Here is a 21355-nt window from a genome sequence, read left to right on the forward strand (position 1 = left end):
TTGTGTTAATGATGTCAAATTTGAAACGGTCTCTACTGTTGTGTTAGTATGCTAACAGCCTGACTGGCCTTTGGAACTTCCAGCACATAGTGGCTCAAAGTGTGGCTTGCAGTCCAGTAACAGCCCTGAGCGGCCCCTAACACATGACATGAATTACTTAGCTACTGCATCAAACTCCACCCCACTCCACCCCACCCCACAAGCGTCTGTCAGGTAAGGCATGACAACTTGTAGAAAGCTACTGGTTGCACGGCGTGGCATCTTGTGAGTGTCGCAGGAAATGAACCTTCGCTAATACCCGCAACTCAAACACAGACTGGCAAATCATAGCATCGCATTGGCTCCCTGCCTATCAGTCAGTGGAGGTCTAGGCACTGGTGGCACCGGGGGAAAGCCAAACCCTGTTCATATGCACACAATGCGATGACACAGAGCTGGTTGAAAATCTGCAAAGTTTCCCTTTATTTTCATTGTCTTCTGTCTCAGTTGCCAGGTGATGTGGTGGTTCACTTACACTCTCATCTTTAGCCTATAGTTAGGCTTAAGCCTCTATCTATCTTTACCAAAACTACAGTATGTGGAAATGTCACATGTCACTCCAAGGCTGTTTTTCACGGTCTGATCCAGGTCCCTTAATTCCAATTAAGAGAAATCTAAATGCTCCGGTATACAAGTATATTTTCACAATAGTGTGCCTCTAACCTTGTGGCAACTGCCAGAGCCCTGACCCCAACCCCATCCAACACCTTTGGGATCAGCTGGAACACTGACTGTGAGCTAGACCTTATCAGCCAGCATCACTGCTGAGCCTCACTATCGCTCTTGTGGCTGAATGGAAGCAAACAGAAATCTGGCTGGTATAGATCTACAGCAGATTAATGCTCATGTTTGTAGAAGAACACGTTCAACAGGTTTCTGTCCACTTGTTTGAATTTCTAAACAATTGTTTTCTGCCAACTGCAGCGCCTCAATGTGTGGTGCTGGGGTTTTGCCACAAGCAGTGTAAATTACAAACCATTTGTTTTGGTTTTAAAGACCCAGTGCAGACTTCTGGGGTGTTGCTGCATGCACAGTAAACTTAATGCTGCAAGCTCACTGTGTCTAGTTTGGATTTACATCCATGGCTTTTATTGTGCCCACTGTAATGTTAAAAATACTAAGTAAATACTTACAGCTGTACTCCACTGTTTCTGTAATGTGTCCGATTATTGATATGCTGTTATTTTTCGTTGTGAAGTACGGACTAAAAGCTTTACCGCCTGCAGTGTCAACTTACCTCTGTGAGTTGGGGTTACACTGCGTGGGATCCAGTGGATTGACTCGACAGTTGCTGTAGTCATAAGCTCCGACCCACACTTGGTGAGTCAGCTGGAGAGCAATATTCCTCCTGCTGAGGGAAACATCCTGTCCATGCCACAGGTACACCTCACTGCCGAAATCGAACACCAGGGCCTGGAGCACACACACAGACGAGTACAGTACAGTACAGTATGTACAGAGACATGTTCAGCTGTTAAGAATTACTTGTAAAGAGCTCAAATAAATTAGAAACACATAATCAACAAGAATGATCGAGAGAATCCAGAGGGGACCGCAGACCTCAGAGGAGCCCAGTAGGGAGATACTGGGGATGGAAGCCCAGGCCTGTTCATGAGGCACCAGTCTGTTCTCCACCAGCCTGTACACACAGTTGGACTCCACCACACCACGCTCATAGAGCTCATCCTCCTCTTCTGTACTGGCTCCTGTAGGGAGACACAAACATAAAGCCATGCAGCACAGATCCAACAGACCTTTAATCTTATTCTACCAGTTGTCACCAGGGGGGCAGCTCCCGGGGCTCCAGCCACAAATGTTTTCTCAGTCTTTTAGGTTTTTAAAATACCCTCAATTATTCTATTATCCTACTATGCTATTTCCTAAAGAAATCTAACATAATTAAGTAAATGTTCCTCTGTTGGCTTAATATTCAGTTCAGTTACTTCGAATGCAACTAAACATTCATTCAGCCAACTCTACTCCTGCATACTATAACAAGATTAGTAATGCTGTTTACAGCAAACTGCTACCCTACCTGTGTTATGTAACTTAAGTAGTAACATCAGACAATCTTCGCCTCGTTTGAGGTCACAGGAGTAGAGATTAGTCATCCTCAACCTGTGTTGTGTTATGGTTTCAGACTCATGAAGACAGTCAGACACAAAATAAGATGTAGGCTCTACTACAGGATTTTTTTTTCCTCGGCAACTATCATGTTTTTCCCAAGTGATGTACAGGTTTTTGAGCATTTTCTAATCTCAAATAGCTTGGCGGACCCCTCTAGGTTTATGCTGAGCCCTGAACGGTAACAACATCTGTTGACTTTTCACATGAGAAGAAAACATCAGCTAAATTGTAAATGTGTAAATGAACAAGTGGGTCTTCATGTTTTATAATCTGTCATTTACAACAGAATTATTAAGTCAGTACTCATAAAACAATCTACTCTGGGAGGAATTAACAGAGCAGACATTTTGTGCTCTAACCTCTGTATTGTGTCCGTCCTCCTAGAAGGCTCCAGAAGTCTGCAGCCAGGCTGCTGTCACAGTTCAGCCCCTCCTCCAGGTGAACTACCTGGGAGGCCTGACAGCCGAGATCCCTCTGACTCTGGATGGATGATGCCAGCTCAGAGGCCTGGAAAACAAAGTGAATGGTTTGTAATACCACAGCAGAACAGCATTTTTCATTTAAAACTTTAAAACCTCCCACATGGCAAAATGATCAGAAAGTAACTGACGTGAAAGTAATCTTAACATACATTTATGCTGCTGATTTTGTATCCTGAGAGCAGAAATCAAGAGCATCAGTGCTGTCATCTCACGGCACAACATGTCTTATACCACGTGCACCTATTGTACGCTGGCACCCTGTATTTAATGCCAACAACATGCTGTCTTAATGTTACTGCCCTCAGTGGTACCTTGGCTTTCTCCTGCTCATTGGCAAACTCTCCACTCCACAGGATGCAATGCTCCGGTGTGACCAGCAGGAAGCAGTCTCCACTATTCAGCAACCGCACTGAGGGCTCCACCAGACGCACCTGGACATGCCGCCTACCTGTCACCACAGGCGCTAGTTAATATAAAAACCTGAACACAAAGACATCATCATGAGAACACTCGTGTACACAGATAAATCTGTTCTGACCTTTGATGTGAATGAGCATCAGGCTGCTGAAAGGAGGATTAGACTTGGTAATGTCTGAGGAGGAGGTGATGTCCTCTGATCCGGAAAGATGTGAATGTGAGTTCTTGGACTCTGTGGGGAGGAGAAAACACATGATGAGGAAGCTCAATGAGAAACACAAAGTGAAAAGAAAAAGGAGAACATATTCCCACTCACTCTTCCCAGCCTGGGTGCTCTCCTCAGCAGCTGTGTTGGCTCTCTCTCCCATTAAGTCCTGCCTGATGTCGTCCCGCGCAGCCAGAGCCCTTAGAGGGTTTCTGGAGCCCTGAGTCCGACGGGACGGGCGCACCGACCGCCTATGCTCTGCTACTGCTGAGGTCAGTCTGCACCACACACACAGGACAAATACAGCGTCACACAGACAGCATGGACAGTCCCCATAAGGATCTGCTCCAAATATTAGTTATTATATTTAATAGCTAATGTGTTATTACTACTGTGATCAGGGTCAGTCTGTGTAGAGCCGCTCAGAGTGAACTTTGGTCTTTAGTGCACAAAAATGTGGTAATTTTGCTCTTATTCCAAGAAATAAAATCAAGTTTCCCATCAAGAATCAGCATTAGACTTTTTATACAAAGCTCTAATTTTGAGTTTTTGCAAAGATTTTTTGCTCATAAGTCAAATTTTAGGAGATAATTTTAAGACAATTTCTTGAAAGCCTTATACATATCAGCCAGGGTCTCAGTGAACGATATAATTGCTATTTGAAATGTGGTGCAATTTGTCTTTATAAAATCAAGTTAATTTTCAGACCTGTCAGAGACCACGACATCCCAGAGATTATTGGTAAGGTAAATGTGATTTTAGTTTGAAATTAAATACCTTAAAAACAGATTGGTCCCTCTACGACATCCCTGAATATTTAATATTACAGTGATAGCAAAGGCCAATAATCTTACAATCTGTGGTCAAACCAGGCTCACATGGGTGTGTTGGTCTGGCAGAGGACACCCAGGTCCTGCTCACTCTCTGCCGCAGTGACGTCTCCACAGGGCGGAAGGGCACAGGCGGAGGGGGGTGACGGCTCTCTGTAGAAACCTCCGTCAAACGTGTTTGATTCATCCACAGGCGTCTCCTCCTTCGCCTCATGTGGAGCCACTGAGAGCGCAGAGCTCTGTGTGGCTGCAGAGGGATCAGACAAGAAATATTAATACTTTTAGACTTTAACAACTTTTGTTAGTGAGCCTTGATTTGATCTTACCTTCAAACTCCAACACGGACTGAATGGAGGTTTCTGTTAGGCAAACAGAGTGAACTGTTAAGAGAAAAACAAATATGAAACTGGTTTTTATTATATGAACTAATGCTGCTCTGACCTTCATATGTGCATGTTGTAGCTTCAGTGGAGTGCCCTCTGTCATGTATGGTGTCATTCCTGTCTGATTCTGGAGATCCAAGATCTAACAGGTGGTAAACACAGAGGAAGAAAGTCAGAGAGGCTGAGTTGAAAGATGCAGAGATAATGAGAGTAAAGAGTAAACTCACCTCTCTTGGCCACATGTCCAGCCTCTTGATCTTTCCTTTCCTGCTCTGCATTCATTTCCTCAACTTCATTCACCTCATCCTCAACTCCCTTAGCCTATACAGTCAGAGAGACAGATGTAAAATGCAGATGAGCTCTTCTGTAGATTAAAACATCAAACATATGAAAAGATTTGAAGACATGCAGGCCTGCGTCCCTCACCTTCTGTCTCCACTGAGGCTGAACCTGGTTATTGGTAGGAGAGGAGACCTCTTGGGCCTCAAAGGACAGATTTGTCTGAGGATGAAAAGAGGACACATGGATAACCAGGTAAGAGGTGAGTTTTGTTTTAGTGCAGGAGAGACCTCTGAAGACATGCACGACCAAGGGGAAAATATGTCACTGAAAGAATCTGATACGTTTGGGAGCAATGAACAAACAAGATCGTAAAGCTATCACGAGAAAAAATGGATTCAGGCAGCAAAAAAAAACACATTAAGTACAACATTTAACGATTTTTTTTTTGTCATGAAAGACAAAGAAAACTTTCAAATTGATTCCATTAAAGGAAACAGAAACAGAATCTAGTGACAAACATGACTTTCAGGTTCTTGATAATGTCAACAAAACTTGAACTTGGCTCCTTTTATAACAGGTTTCTGTGTGTTGCAGGTTGTTAAAATTCAAATTAGGAAGGCTGGGAGCGGAGGTATGACATTTCCACTAAGGTGCATGACAGAAAAAAACTTTGAAAGTGCGAGAGAACTACGAGAGTAAGAGCACACAATTAACAGAAACTAAAACGGAACCCGTGAAGTGCGAGCGAGGATGTATCACTTCAGAAGAAAGCTCATTTTCGAACACAAAAAATAAACCCCACTCAGTAGGTGAGGTGACAGAGTCGGCACAAGAGCGTGAGCGAAACTTCACACGTCATCTGTAAAAATCACAGCCGCGTGAAAAAAACTTTTCACTGCATACAAAACACAGCAAACCAGAACGAGAGACGATTAACCTGCCATGCAGCGGCTCACACCATTACCTGATTGAAACACATGATATATTGGGCTGTACTGCTAGAATAGACAGAGGCAAAGACGGGCTCCTGAGGGGAAGAGGAATTAGAAGAGAGAGGGGCAGGCTGAAGCTTCTGTAAAATTAGTAATGCATATAATCTTCATAGAGGAGGCATTTCAAAGCATCAGTTAAAGACTTACCCAGCGCTGAGGGTTGACACTCTCCCCATGAAGGTTTTCAGTCTCTTCCTGCAGAGGGCAGCATGGAGGGAAAAAAGTGGGTGGGGGTGGGGGATGGGGGGTAGATGATTAAAAAAAATATAACAGGAACCAAATGAAAATGTTGCCAGAAGAGTAAAATTAAAACAGAAATTAACTGTACAGGAAAGGGAGATTAAAATGAATACACACACATACAGAGCATTTACACACATATGTCACCACGGTGCAGCTGAGGTCATAAGGTCATAAAAGGGTCAACATTTAACCACCGAAATAATGTCTGTCTGTTTACATTCCACATAATGTTCTGAGACAGTCAAACCCCTCTCAGCACATAAACACTAAGCACGTAGTCGGGAGATATTCCCTCAGTAACTTCAGTCTGATCTCAAGACATTTAGCACCTGCCAAATCCAGAGTGCTGTTGCTAAGAGATGCTATATCTGGTTTCAGTGGAATGACAAATACACCCATCTAGCCACCGGCCTCTTCTTGTTCTGGATTTAAGGATGGCAGGAAGAGTGAACCTAACAACCTCTACGTGTGATTTGCTCCACAGGCTGCTTTCCCACATCATTTAGATCAAAGAGCTTCAAAAATCTGCAAACATTTTGCATTGGTTTCTAATATAATTCAACCAATATTATGACTGATGTTAAAGGAATACTTCACCTCCCTAACAGATCATTTGTATATCAATTAATCACCCTATGTAATGTTGAAATCAGCAACTAAACAGTTTTTCTGGTATGTCTCCACAGTGAACGAAGAATCCCAAAACAGAAAATTCTGAATGAACTGCAGTCATAGGGGTCCATGTCAAACAACATTTATTTACACACTCTGACACAACTCAGGCAGTATAATCTAAGACTCATTTGTCCAGTCTCTCTCAAAATAAACACACTACATCAGTACAACACTGCAAATTTATGTTGTGGGGAATTTACCTTTTTTCTCCTTCAACAACAAACACACATGGTTAGGATTAGGAACAAAGAACAGGGTTTGGCTTTACAATCTTACGAGAAGTGAACACCGGCCTCCCGGGTGAAAGTCAGTGTTTGCTGGACCCATCCACCACCACTCCCGCCCACCCCACCTGGACTTTTGCCCTTGTCCTGCCGCATTTCCCCCTGACATCGCCAGGCGCTGTTTAACTACAGTATAACATCAACTGGCTATGTATCATGCCGACATTAAAGGATGCCTTTTTTCGTTGGTTTCTGACACTAGAAGTCACTGCCCAAGCACCGGATTTCAATGACTTTGGAGTGGGAATGAGAGTTTGTAAACAGACCTTTTAATATAGTTTTGCTATTGTGACACATGGACCCTTTTTATTTCAGTTCCTCAAGAATTTTCTCAGTGTTTGGATTCTTCGTTCACTGGAGCTGCATCTTAAAATTTCCCTTTTTCAAAGAACATAAGCCCGGAATTTAACACAGAAAAGCAACTGGGAATTTCAGACTACTCTAAAATCAACTATATTGATGTGCATCTACTTAAATATGTCAAAATTAAAGCACAGCACATAAAATAAACAGTTTGGTTTCATAGCATAGCGTTATTTCAGGCAGGACACGATGTCAAGCTCAAACAGCCCAATCAAATGATGGAGTGGCTGATTGATGGAAGGGAGTCAGCTGATAGATCACATGATTCCTTTCTATGTAACCAATTGGCAAATCTCATTCAGGGCACCCTATTTAAACTGCTCTGGCCTGCCTACTCTTGCTGCTTCCTCTGCAAGCTGCTTTGCAACCTGCCTCCACCCCAGCTCCTCCTTTTCAGGTTGTGTCTGACTTATCAATGTCACTTCTGTTTGTCATTGATGCTGCTCTCCCTGCCTTAGGCTTTCCATGTAGGCGCATGGAAGGGCAGGGAGGTGTTCTCTGTCTGACTCAGGCTTTCCTTGTTTGCACGTGGAAGGGCAGAGATGTGTGCTCTCTCCACCTTAGGCTTTCCACATAGGCCAGAGGAAAGGCAGAGAGGCCCCAGAACAGAGCCATACTGCCAAATATAATACTGCATATGGAAATCAAGTTTTCTTTGACTAAAGTGTTCCTGATTGAATTACCCTTAAATCGATAGTAGCCTAATGAAAAAAGACATTCAGTAGACTGACATCACTTAAGAGATTAAAGACAGAAATAATAACACCTTCGCAGTATTTTTACTCCCTGAGTGGTGCCTGCAGATCTTCCTCTCTGGCTGCAATTATAACCTCCACCAATCAGACGATCAGTAGAGCAGTATCCTCTACTTGAACCAGTCGCTGCTACCAATGAAACTTAATTACTGTGCCCACATGGTAACACTTGAAAGCAACCTTGGGTGAACATAGATTTTTTTATCAACATCTCTCTTCTCACCTCTGCTTTTGGAAGCTTGACAGTCTAAATATTCTCTTTAGAAAGATGTTTGTGAGTAAATCAATCTGAGGTCTTAAAAGTGAGAGTGGACAAAAATGTTCTGTGCTGACTATTAAACTTCATCCCTCTCTGCTGACAGCCTGAAACCCACCGGCTCCAGACTGAGCTGTCAAAGGATTAGAGATTATAGAGGAGCAAAGAGTTTCCCCTTTACAGACAGGAGGCCGAGCAGCTGCTGATTCTGCAGCTGGGATTAGATCCATTGAGAGTTTCACTGTAGTGAAGACACCACAGATCTTTACATTAACAGTGTGAGGTTTCTTTGTTTCCTACCTTACTTCTGCTGGTGTCAGTTGCTTCCTGTGGTTTAATGGTGCCATCTACCAGTGTGACCTGAACATGTCCTGTGGCTGTGGTTTCTTCATTCATCGTCCTCACACTCTCTTCCTCATTCTGTTGCCTTTTGGACGGATAAAATATACAGAATAAAGACCACAGAATCAAGCAAATACCACACACACACAAAAAAAAGTCTTTAAATGTGATCATTTTTGCAGCACCAAATATCTTAAGTACTCAATATTACCAACTTATGAGGCATGTTTTAGCCCGTCTGACTTAATTTGATACTCACTGAACTCTCCCTGTAGTATCTGAGCTGTTTTCCAAAGAGGAAACCAGCTGTTCCTGCAGCACAGTCTGGCAAGGCCTCTCCTCCTGAGGAGCATCCTGCTCCGGCAAGGCTCTTATTGGTGTGCAGGCAATGGTTTCCCTCCTGGCTCGTGCCCTCTGCCTCCAGGGAGCTGCAGCCAGCGAGCCTCCCTCCACACCTGAAGCCTCGCGCCTCTGTCTCCGTGGTGGTGCACGTATTTCCTGCTGCTCTGTGCTCCTCATCCTCCCTTGCATCCCTGCTTCTTCACAGCCTCCACCATTCTGTTCATGGCTGGACGGTGCATCCATCTGACTACCCTCTGTCCGGCTCCACTCTGAGCCTCCGAAGCAGCTCTTTTTCAGGATCCCTTTCAAGACTGGCTCAGAGTCCGAGCCCTGCTGGGTGGGGCCACTAGGCTCCCCACGTACAGGACCAGCATCAGATCTTGGCTGGGAAAGGCGTATCTCACTGGGTTTTAGGTTGACAGACGAGGCCTGCTGTCTGTCTGACAGATGAGGGGACAAAGAGAAGGCAGGAAGCTGTATGGGGCCTTTCTGGAGCTGAACAAAGACAAGGCACAAGGGAGAGATACAGGTTTAGATAACTGATTAAAACGTACTTGATTTAAAAGACATGCTATATGTTCACAGTGGGAGCATATTAACTTTTTTAACCAAGTTTGAAGCTTAAAACCATCACTGTATGCAGTTTTAAAGCACCTTCTTTTTCTTATTTGGCATCTGTCTTTTCTGTATAAATCACACTGTGTTGGCTTGACATTGTTTTGGCTTGTCTACTCACCAGGCTGACCTCCTCCACAGTGATGGGCTGTGTGCGGTACCGAGCCCCCTTCTGCCGTCGTCTCTCTGGGGGCCCATCAGCGGGGCCGCTCTCCTGCTTCCCTGGCAGGGACAGTTTGTTGAACAGGGCCAGCTTCTCACTCATGCTCAGCTTGCAGCTCTCATCGCCATCCTCTGCTGACTCCACCTGCAAAGACTCTGACTCCACTGGTGGTGCTGGTTTTGGAACGCTGCAGGGAAACATGAGTATACCTGTTATAAAGCAGGGTTATAATCACAAAATACAGCTTGTGTTTTTTTCATGGTCAACAAATCTCATTAATCAGAATCAGAAAAAGTTTTAATGCCAAGGAGGGTTCCACTTACAAGGAAATTGACTTGGTGTTTGGGTGCATAACAAACACATGGCAGAAGCAAAGAGACATAATATAAAACTGAAAAAATACAATAGAAAATGTGAAAAATGAGAAATACCTAAAAATATATTTGTTGTTAAAAAAGATGAGTTGTATAGTTCTGACCAGTGGACGCGCAAAAATTTACAGTATTAAGTATAAAGTACAAAGAATATATGGAGAGATACTACAGCCAAAATCAATAATGAATTGAACTTGCTAACAATTATCACCTGTGTAGCAGAAACTGGTCATTTCTCAGTGTCACAGAGCTCCTCTAAAACCACTTCAGTAATTCATACGTGTTCTCATTCCCAGATCATCAAAAACCAAGACTTTGTCACGCTCCTGGGTGTGTTATAGCGATGTACAGGGCAACCTTTCACAAAACTATGTGAAGCAAAGCTGAAACACATTGTTACACGCGGTTAATGTTGTGAGACAGTCGCCGTTACGTTTAGGCAACAAAACTACTTCGTAAAGTCAGAAAAAAACACCATGTTTAAGGTTAAAATAAGAGTAATGTAATGTAATGTAAATGCATAGTGTGACTAACGCCAGTGCCAAAACCGCACTTAAATTGTGTCATTACATTAAAACAACACTGACTTTTGGTTTTACACAGAACATGAACTGCGGTCTCCTGGAGGAGAGTCTAGTTTTGTCTGTCCCATCTACCTCCCCTCCCTCCTGACCTACGCAGACTTTTGCGCTCTTTATATTGTGCCAGTTGCCCTCAGTGTCAGGTATCAGTGCAGACTGGTTCACAATGGAGTTAAATAAAGTCTGGTGCGTTTCATTAAGACACTTAAGGGTGCCTTTGGCGTTTATATCACATGCCGCAGGGTGTGACAAAGCGTCTATATTGATGCCCCCCCGGGAATGAGAACGGGCTGATGAGCCACAGTGTTGCACTGAGTGACGTTATTTATTACGGTGATCAGAGTCACTGTGGTTTATTTTAAGTCAGTCCCATATACACCATCCCAGTGCTGGAAATACTCATTAGAGCACCAAATGTGTATTATTCCGCCGTTGAAAGTAGTCCCCAATAAATTTACTCCCGTAGCCAGCTGTTTTAGGAAATGAGCGTGCATTTAAAAAAAAAAAAAATTAAATATGTATTTGTGACCTGTTTCAAAGAATTACATCATTGTTTTTGGTCTTTTAATGGGATTGTTGACAGTAAGAAAAATATAGAATAATGCCAGCTTTACCCCTTGAACTCATGACGGTCATCCCCAAATGACTAAGCAGATGTCTAAAGTAGTGTCATCCCAACTAGTGCACAAGACTGTTTTGAATCCAACCAAACACCCATGAACTATGCTTCTGTATGCGGTATGTATTGCTAGAACTGAAGCTAAAATCTCCCTCTGTGTGGCCACTTGGCTTCCCCACCTGATTGCCCCAATTTCCTCACAGGTGATAGGCTGGGTCAGAAAGCGGTGGTCGTTGCCTCGGCGCACCCTGCGCTCATGACAGACGCTGCCTGAGCGAGGCTTCAGGAAGGCTGAGGCCTCGGGGGTGGCAGACTTCTCCAGCTCCTACAGAGGAGATGGGGGAAACATGTTATTATCAGCACATCACATTTAGTCTTTTTCCACAGGTGGTGCTCAACATTCAGGTCAAATAGCAGCCTCCATCCACAGCCTCCACCTGCTAAATAAGTAATAAAGGAGACCACAAAAATGGCAGTGAAAACTCCCCTCTCCTGATGCCTCCTGTTCTATTTGTATGGACAGATGGAGGGAGGGGAAGTGGGTCGGATAGCTGGTGAATAAAGCAGCTTGCTGTAAAGTGGAGCGTGTTGGCTACATGGATAGAATGCCAGCCCAACAGGTCACAGTGTAACCAGAGCTCTGCCGGCTTCAGTTACCTCCCCGCCTGCCTCCACGGAGTAACAGGCTAATTATACACCCCACTGCTATGGTTGTTAATGGTAATACAGTGTATGGCACATTTTCACCTGATGCTTCATGACTAAAACCACACAGGAGGTGAAATGTAGGAACGGAGATTGTAAACTGTTGAAGGCGAAAACCACAATGTGCTTCATCGTCTGTGTAGAGACAAAAACTGTGTGTTTATCACACTGTAAATTTAGTCTGTGTTTTAAGAAGTACAAACGGACCCAGTGTAGCATCAGCCTGCACCTGTTTGAGCATTCATCAGGTTGTGTTCTGCTTGCTCAGCGCTGGCTCACCATGCGTCTCACACTGTAAGGTGAGCAGCCGAGGTGACTGTCGATGATGGAAGGAGCTTTCTCTGTAGCTGTTCGATATATTTCCCTACAACTTATCACCAGTCTGTAATAGCAGCTTTTAATCTAGTACGGGACATTGCATCAACGTACTTTAATATAAGATGAATTTCAGTTTACACTTGCATACTGGCTCTGGTTGGATGAGCTCATTGCAGCTTAACTGTCATGAGTAAACTTTCAGAAAACCTTCAATTATTCAGCTGTGACAGGATGTGAACGCACGCCTCCGTCACATTAGATGGAGGAGCGGGGAATAGCCACTGATGGATCATTTATAGCAGCAGGCATTAGACAGCACATAACATAAGAGCAGCAATAAGGATCTAGTTTCAGTGCTGAGAATAACACACTCACTTTAAACAAAGACATCTTGGCCGCCACACTCATTTTGGCTCTGTCGTCTGTTTTCACATCAGCTGTGAGGAGAAAATGACACAAATCATCACAACAGAAACTATCAAACAGGCTTTGAAATTAACAGTGACTAACAGACTAATGCTGGCTGATAAAATAATGTAATATCTGGTGACAGTTCTCACTGTTGTAACTAAGTAGGCTATATTTATTAATTTTAAGGTGTTTGTACCATGATGAGTATTTCTATTTTCTGCTAGGCCTACTTCTTGGCTACTTCACAAGTTTCCGCTGGCAATATTCTACTATTTACTCCACTAGATTTATGTTACAGCAATAGTGACTGGTATTATTTCATATTAAGCTTGTACAGAATAAGACACATGATGATCTTATTAAATACAATACATTATTAAAGTTTATACAACAGCATTTGGGATCCCTTCATCATGTTTTAGATGCAATTTCCCCCTAAATGTCTGAGATGGTTTCATTTAAATAACTGTTTGAGTCCCAAAGAGGTAAAAATATCCAATATTTGGAAAAGAGAGCAAAGATTAGAGAAAGGTTACCAAAAAAAACTTTTATTCTTTGCTACTCCATTAACCCTTTGAAACCTGGAGCAACATCACTTTTCTTGTGCTGCTTTTAGATGCCTTTTGCTGGTATTTTAACCTTTGAACCCTGAGCGAACTGATTCAATTTCTTTCAAAAACATGGGGGAAAAAGGTAATAAGCAATTTCGTAGAAAATATTCTATAAATTTCAAAAAAACACTCACAAAAAAAAATTTAGAAAATTATTTTTTAAAAAGCTAGGGAAAACTTTATTTATAATTATCATTATTATATATTTATGTTACAGAATTATTATAATTTTTAAGCTCTTTTGCAGGTCATTTCCTCATTTGTTTGTATTTAATATTCTTTTTTCCTTTTTTTACTAGTTTTCTTGTTTTTAATTTGCTCTTTTTACTAATTTCTTGCTAATTTTTTGGGTCATTTATTCTTTCGTTGCTCATTGCCTTCTTCCCCAGTTTGTGAAAGAAACCAAGTTTATTTGCTCAAGTTTCAAAGGGTTAATAGAAATTGAAATGAGCTTTTCATCAATCTAAATTTTGTCCTGATAGCTATTAAAATAAACTAAAAGTAACACTGAAGCACAGTATCACACCACCTCTAAACAACCGTCTCCATCCTGTTTCCATCCTCTTTACATATTGATATTTGAATAATGTGTCCACATTAATTTAATCACGCAGCTAACTAGCATGTAGAGTAACTAAGTATTCTGTCGGACATGATAAAACTTGAAAAATCCTCAACTTATGTTGTATTTGTGGAGTTGAGACACTGTTAAGCGATGGCAGAAGGCACAGAAAAATGATTATGACACATGGCTTGAAATGTATCCAAACAGCAGTAAAAAACAGATTCACACTGGCTACTCTTTTCTGTAGTTGTGATGTAAATTCTCGGCAAGTCAGTATTTGTAAAGACTTGTTTGTAATCTTTTTTATGGTGAGGTTCAGGGAGTGCAGTCCTCTACTGCTCACATGATGCTGCGAGGCGTAAATCTGTCATCAAAGAGGAGTTTAAACATTGGTAGCCTATAAATATAACCTGAGTTATTTCATGAGCTGTTAAATGAGTTCATGGAGAAAACTGTAAAAGTTTCACATACACTCCAAATATTTGTTTTTTAAGAAACCTTTAAAGAGAATGTCACATATTGATCTGGTGTTTGTTCCATCTGTTGCCCCTTAAAGGGACAGTTCATCCCAAAGTCAAAAATACATATTTTCCGTCTTACCTGTTGTGCTGTTTATCAGTCTCGATTGTTTTGGTGTGAGCTGCTGAGTGTTGGAGATATCAGCCGTAGAGATGTCTGCTTTCTCTTGGATATAATGGAACTAGATGGCACTCGGCTTGTGGAGCTCAAAGCCCCCAAAAATACATTTGAAAAGCTCAACAGCAGTGTCTCTGTCCAGAAATCATGACCTGACTACTCAAGAAAATCCACAGACCTTGTTGTCAGCAGTTTATATAGGCATTATTTTCTTTCTACTGCATTACACCCGCCAATCATATCACTGAGCAGAAGGAAACGTGCATCTACTCATGGACGAGAGGCTTGTACTTGTGACAGTGCAAGATGTAAACATTAATGGCATCCTAGCTAGCTCCGTCATGCTAGGTGAGCTAGCAGTAGATGCACGCTTCCTTTTGCACAGTAATACAGTTGGCAGGTGTTGTTCAGTAGAAGGAAAATAGTTCCTACATGAAACTGCTCACAACAAGGTCTGTGGATTATCTTGAGTAAGCGCGTCATGATTTCTGGAAAGAGACATTGATGTTGAGTTTTTCAAATGTATTTTTTGCGTATTGAGCACCACAAGCCGAGTACCATCTAGTTCCATTATATCCAAGAGAAAGCAGACATCTCTAAGGCCGATATCTCCAACACTCAGTTACTCACACCAAAACAATCTTGTCTGATAAACAGCACTACAGGTAAGACGGAAAATATGTATTTTTGATTTGGGGGTGAAGCGTCCCTTTAATATCTTAAGATATGTCACTTTTTCCCTCCTGTTGTCATTTTGTTTACATCATTGGGTTGTCAGTGGCAACCATTATTGTGCTACTGTGACCTTCTCTCTGTGTGTGTGGCACTGTTCACATGGCAGCGTAACGGACAAAAGCCGTTTGTCTCTAAACACAATAACAAACTGTTTGATCAAAGCCAGGCGGGAACGTAGCGTCACCTTTACAGTTCTCCTCTTCCTCTGCGTCCAACAGCCTGGAAGAGTGACAAGAGGCAAAGTATGAAGTCAGCAGGTGGAATAGGAACAGAGAGGTGATGTGGACTTAAATCTCAAGCTTCTGTGTGTTTCCTTTCAGATGCTGCTGCGAGCTAACAATACACGTCTTTGTGCTTCACTCTACAGCTCCAAGCAATCAAGATACTGAGTCATATTTGCATGCTCTGTAAAGCAACAATGTGATAAAGGAGGACATACACATGCAAAACACACCACCTGTGGACATTTATGGAAAGGCACTGCACCTCAGGGTCACACCTCAGGCTAAGTATGACTTCATTTTTATGACTGAAGAGCAAATATCCAACACAAGCCATCAGCAGTTTGAAAGCCTTGTTAAAAAACACATTATGCAAAGTTGTCAGACGTCATAAATTTCACTGGCAAATGACAGTCGCTCTAAAAACATTTCAGCAAACACTTCAAACAGCAACTTCCAGGTGCTTCATCTTGCACCACAGCACACAGCCCCTACCCGCTGCTGTCCTCCATCTCATTGGCTGTAATCGGCTGTGTCCTGAAGCGTTCACTGGTCTTGCGACCACCACCTGACTCCCCAGGGAGGTAACGCCGGGTGCGTCGCCGCCCCCCTTCAGAGCCCGGCTTCACAGCCAGATCCAAAGAGGACACGGCTCGCCCAGCATCAGGGCAACTGGTATCCACACAGAACAGAGCAGGAGAAGGAAAGGGAAGAAGATGATGAGGCGAAGACAAACACTGCCACAGAGGTACACACAGGCTGATAGTGACAGTTTGGATCACACACATGCAGGTGACCCTACACTTTATCAGGCTGCGCTCCGCTCCCCGTCTGCTGCAGGAGGGCACTTCTCAACTGGCCCACTGACACCCGAGTGTGGAGCTGCGGGGCATCGTGTCCAAGAGGGACGAGGTGCCCCTCCCCACTCAGCATGCTGGCAGAGTCCAGGGAACCCTGCCTGGAGGGGGCGGGAGTGAGGGGAAGGAGGTGAGGACGCAGGTGTGGGGGATACGTGGGGTGAGGCACGCTCTTAGAAACAAAAGTACAATCTTGAACCTTTCCATCAAGAGCAGCCAAAAAAGAAATTTATGCAGCTCCAGTCATGAAAGGTGCAAAGTTGTACTTTTTTTCTGACACTTAAAGAGGTCTCTGATCCATTATGCAAGCGCCAAGAAAAAGCACCCATACCACATGAAAGGAGGAGTGTCAGGCTGGAAGAGTACTAACCAAATGCAAAAAAAGAATCAGACTGGCTTTAAAACTCCCTGCTGGGACCCACTGATTTAAACCTCTCAGTTTTAATTAGCAACAAAGGCTGCAGAGCAACTGGTGAAGTCAAGGATCTGGTGCTGCCGAAAGGTCACCGGTAAGAAGCAGCTAAAGCTTAAAAACTGGTTGTACAATCTCCTGGGATTTAGATTGTAACTTCAAATGAGTTTCAAATGCATATTAAATGTTTGATAAATATATTCCCTCACTAACTTTTTGTACTCAAGTCTAAAATCAAGACGTATTTGGACATAGGGAAGTGGACCAGATAGTTTTCATGCTTCTGAAGAAGAGAGCACCCACTGACTACACATTTCACATGCACATACAGCTACATTAAATCCTTCTGTCCCTCTGATTACCCCTCTTCTCAGTGATCATATGCTACACACTGTTTCCTAAATACTATCCACTGTACTATTTTAGGTCAAAACCAAAATTTGGTATGGATGTCAAGGTGGGAAAGACTGAAGCAGGTGACAGGTGTCAACAGGGGTTCAGAAGCGGGCTCAGGACCAATAAAATCTGTACAACACAAATTTACAGATTTTTACAGCTGTATCCTGAAGGGCTCACTGCATGGTTTAACAGGCGGGTGACTATCTGCTGAGGCAATAATGTGGGCAGTGCTTGTTGTGACACAAACGGAAAGGTAGCTAGCTAGCTAATGTTAGCTATTGTGCTGATAAATACCACAAAATGTGATGTTACTGGAACATTTTTCATTTTCTACCGTTCCATGTATGTCTACCAACATCTCTCGTGGAGCAGTTTGCATTTTTTATGGTCAATATCATACAATATCGGCTGATTAAACATAGCAACAATCAATGTCTCCTCTTCTGTACTCCTTTGCTATTGCCTGCAACTTCGCCAATCAAAGTTTTGATTTGCAGCTGGAAACAAATGTTCTATTTGCCCCTCCACTTCTATTGGATGAGAGTGAATGGGAGGAATATTTGCTAATTTTAATTTCACTCGTGTGTCTGTGCACATATACAGACCTTTACAGAAGGATAATGCCCTCACTCACTTTTTTTTCATGAAAACTTTTCCCAGAATTCTGAGATAGTAATCTTGTTAATTCAGAAAAAACAGGGCAAGTGAATGCTTTACACTTCTATAGACTTTGTCTCCGTGCATGCACCCAAAATTTGTTGTGTTTCCAGTTGAAAGAAGACACTGGTCACTGTCAGTGAACAGAAATGAATTCACAAATATGATTAAAAATAAAACATTATTGAATTCTATGGAATAATTAGCCCTTGGTGAGGACTCTGTGATTTCTGCATTACTCAGCTCCTTCAATTTGACGCACTTTATCGAGTCATCCTTCATTGCAGACATGACTCACCTTCTCAAGTGGTTGGACTCTGCAGGATCCTCTAATCCATTGGTAACTCCTCGCGTCCTGCCGTTAAGTCTTTCACTGAGGCCATCTGAGTTCAAAGTCCCTCTGTGGGCTTGGGTCGCTGGGTCGTGCACCTCTTTCCCATCCCTCCTCACCCACTTGGAGGGGAGCTCCTCCATGTTGCCAAAGCGTTCGGCCAGTTCTCGCCTCCTCTCGGCTTTATAGCGAGCAATCCGCTCTGATCGGGGCTCCAGGACTGGGTTCTCCATGGCGTCCATGTCCCTCAGAAGGATTCAGTCGACTCTCTGCTCCTCGAAGAATTGCAAAGCATTCAGGAACAGAAAGCTAATGGGTGGTTCTCTCTCCACTTTTCAGCTAAGGTAAACACGGGAGCAAAACTTTCTTCCTGTAGATTCAGATTCCATCGGACTGAAAGACCTTCTTTGCTGAGAGTCCACCGATCAGAGGATGCAGAACAATCTGTTCCTTGGTGGGTGAGACATATTGCTCCTGAAAAAGGAATACCAAACAGTAAACAGGTCAGAAGATAACTCAGCAAACACACATCCTTAATGTGCCCTTCAGCAGTCTGTACATGTCTTTCTTGAAATGTTCATGCCTTCATTATACATACAATTCTTTCTAAAAGTGCATCCCTCATTTAAGTCTCCTCTCTCTTCTTGCTAGAGTCCATGTAAGATGACCTGTACCAGCCTGCAGTGCCATGCAGGAATCTCCCCTTGCACTGAAACCCAACACCTCAGCAGCTCAGCTCCACTCCACCAGGCTCACTGGTCTTTTCCACAGCCCTGGATGAAACTCAACAAGTCACTGTTTTCTTGTTCAAATGTTATCTTATAACCTGCATAGCCAGTTTGACTGTTGTATGTCAACACAGAGCATGTTATCTCTCAAACATGATTGGCTATGGATTAAAATTTGTTTAATTACACATCTATAAAAACTTATCTGAATTATGACAGGTTCCCAATGCACACACATAGATAAGCCCAAAAAAAGTCCCCACTTGCTACATAATGGTTGCCTGGAAGTGAATAAACAACACCAACAAAGCCAAAGGTGGTAAGCCGCATAAAAATAGTACTGATGTGACGCGATTTGCATTTAAAGACAGCAGCTAACCATCAGATAGGGTCGCAATGAGTGTCTATGTGCACTCACAAATATGTACAAACATAAATGTGTGTTTGCATATGTGCCAGTGTGCTCTCCAAAACTGCAGATGTCAGCATTCCTGATGCAGGAAGCACAATGGAGCCGGAACAAAGAGGCGTGAGCCACGGACTTAGTGCACCAGATATATCTGCAGCTGGGCTGAAAGCTTCTGGTGGCAGGAGAGTTCACAAAGTAAAAGATGCAACTTCGAAGTTTATTTTGTCACACTGATTGCTGGGGAAGATACAGAGTGATTATAGAGCACGAATGTCAAAGTCTGCAGAATCAGGTCTGCCTTTAATCTCTCAGAAACACCCAAAAATAAACAGTTATGTCATAAATAACAAGTGTAAGGCCACATTTTCAGACACTGTCGGCAGGACATCACAGACCATGCCACAGAGAGCTTTAATGAGCTAAACTGTAAGATTCAGTGATCCCTTCATGAGACAACAAGCTCAAAGGGTTGTGTTCTGTGTCTGTGCCGGCACTTCTAAACACGTGTACCTTGTGCCTTGGATGAAAACAGTCAGCCAACCAGAACAGGAGAAATCGCCCGCTCTGTCCAGACCTAGAGAGAGCCACCCACGAGCATACCCAATCTTACTGACACCACACTCCTTTATGTTTTCACTGGCAGAACACAACTAAGTGGCCATGCTTGTTTAAAGAGCAAAAGTCATGTGACAAGCTGGAGGATTGTCGATTGGAGGGGAGAATGCCACCGGGGCTCAACAAGGATCATGAGCTTCTAATCCAGCGACACGACTTGACACTCTGAAACAAAGCTGACAGATGAGGACACAGGGAAACTTCAACAATGTTATAATATCATAATAAAAAACAAAACAGCAGCAAACTGAGGATCTAAATTTAAATCTTCCACAGATAATTTCCTCAAACACACCAATATCTCTTTCAACACACCATTATAACCATTACAAGTACTGGGGATATTTTTACAGGCTACCAGGCTGGTTTTGCTCATAGTGCAGACATGGTAGATCTTAGATAACAAGAGGACCTCAGTGTCCAGCAGCAGCAGCAAGAACAACCTGATTAATAGGCTAGCCAAGGATAAGCCTCTGACCAATTACACCTGCCCTTACTGAAATGGGCAACCTGCACGAACACCCCCCCCCCCCCCCCCCCCCCCGCCGCCGTGGAGCACCATACTTCCAAGGCTCTCTCCTCATGCAAACACCATAATCCACTTGTTAGCTCCCAGTGGGATGTGGCACATTAACAACTGCTCTGACAGTGTTTTTACAAGACACATATACATTTAAATTGTCCAACAAAACGCCACCCAGAAAGGCAAACTCCTCCTATGTCAAATGGATTGGGTAAATCATAGATGGTGGGAACATTTCACATTTTATCACAATCACAATGAAATATCCAGAAACATAAAGTAACGCACATTAAATTTAACTTATGTACAGTAACTCAGTGAAGTACTCCACAAAAAGGCAAAACCCACAATTAAGTAGGTTGAGAACTAATAACAATAAAACACAAACATAAGGTGTTAAGATTAAAGGTTCTTGTAGTTTCATTCATGCGTAATTCCCGTGCGTAAATTGTGCGTAAAACACGTTCTGGCACCACTGCCAAATCGTCACTGCCTTTATATCATTTTAAACAATACCACACAAAACTATGAGCACACAGCGCTCACAAAGAGTAACCATATCTGCAGGGCAGACAGAACCAACACCATCCGCTGAGTGATCGTTTAAGTGATAAAATATTCAGAACTTGGTCCGAGCGGGCGCCTGGTCTCATTCTCGACTATAACTTCGTTATTAGAGAAAATGGATGAAGAATAAAGTACTTACATGCACTGCACGCTGTGTGGAGTGGGCATGAGTGTTACCGCTGCCCTTCCTCACACCGGCGGTCCCTCCCCACTGGCCCTTCACCACCGGACTGTCGCTCCAAATGTAGTCACGCTCGCAGCTGCGGAGCGCTCTCCGTATTAAGGG

General features: G+C 43.1%; 1 protein-coding gene across 3 annotated transcripts in view; it reads right to left on the reverse strand.

The window, feature by feature from the left end:
- Positions 1-21355, reverse strand: part of svilc (supervillin c) — a 26912-nt gene extending 5557 nt beyond the window's left edge. For all 3 annotated transcript variants that reach the window (XM_033644456.2, XM_078161808.1, XM_033644455.2), the window contains exons 1-23: positions 21209-21355; positions 18195-18701; positions 16374-16529; positions 16067-16243; positions 15535-15569; positions 12768-12829; positions 11549-11694; positions 9754-9982; positions 8935-9512; positions 8634-8760; positions 5905-5952; positions 5730-5792; positions 4910-4984; positions 4711-4804; positions 4542-4625; positions 4427-4459; positions 4149-4347; positions 3382-3548; positions 3187-3297; positions 2960-3096; positions 2526-2673; positions 1600-1745; positions 1277-1452 (exon numbers count right to left, since the gene is read on the reverse strand). In XM_033644456.2, coding sequence (XP_033500347.2) covers positions 1277-1452; positions 1600-1745; positions 2526-2673; positions 2960-3096; positions 3187-3297; positions 3382-3548; positions 4149-4347; positions 4427-4459; positions 4542-4625; positions 4711-4804; positions 4910-4984; positions 5730-5792; positions 5905-5952; positions 8634-8760; positions 8935-9512; positions 9754-9982; positions 11549-11694; positions 12768-12829; positions 15535-15569; positions 16067-16243; positions 16374-16529; positions 18195-18469 — 3266 coding nt within the window. In that variant the 5' untranslated portion in view covers positions 18470-18701; positions 21209-21355. The remainder of the gene's footprint in view (positions 1-1276; positions 1453-1599; positions 1746-2525; positions 2674-2959; positions 3097-3186; positions 3298-3381; positions 3549-4148; positions 4348-4426; positions 4460-4541; positions 4626-4710; positions 4805-4909; positions 4985-5729; positions 5793-5904; positions 5953-8633; positions 8761-8934; positions 9513-9753; positions 9983-11548; positions 11695-12767; positions 12830-15534; positions 15570-16066; positions 16244-16373; positions 16530-18194; positions 18702-21208) is intronic.

Source organism: Epinephelus lanceolatus, chromosome 18 (genome assembly GCF_041903045.1).
Source record: "Epinephelus lanceolatus isolate andai-2023 chromosome 18, ASM4190304v1, whole genome shotgun sequence".
NCBI lineage: Eukaryota > Metazoa > Chordata > Actinopteri > Perciformes > Serranidae > Epinephelus > Epinephelus lanceolatus.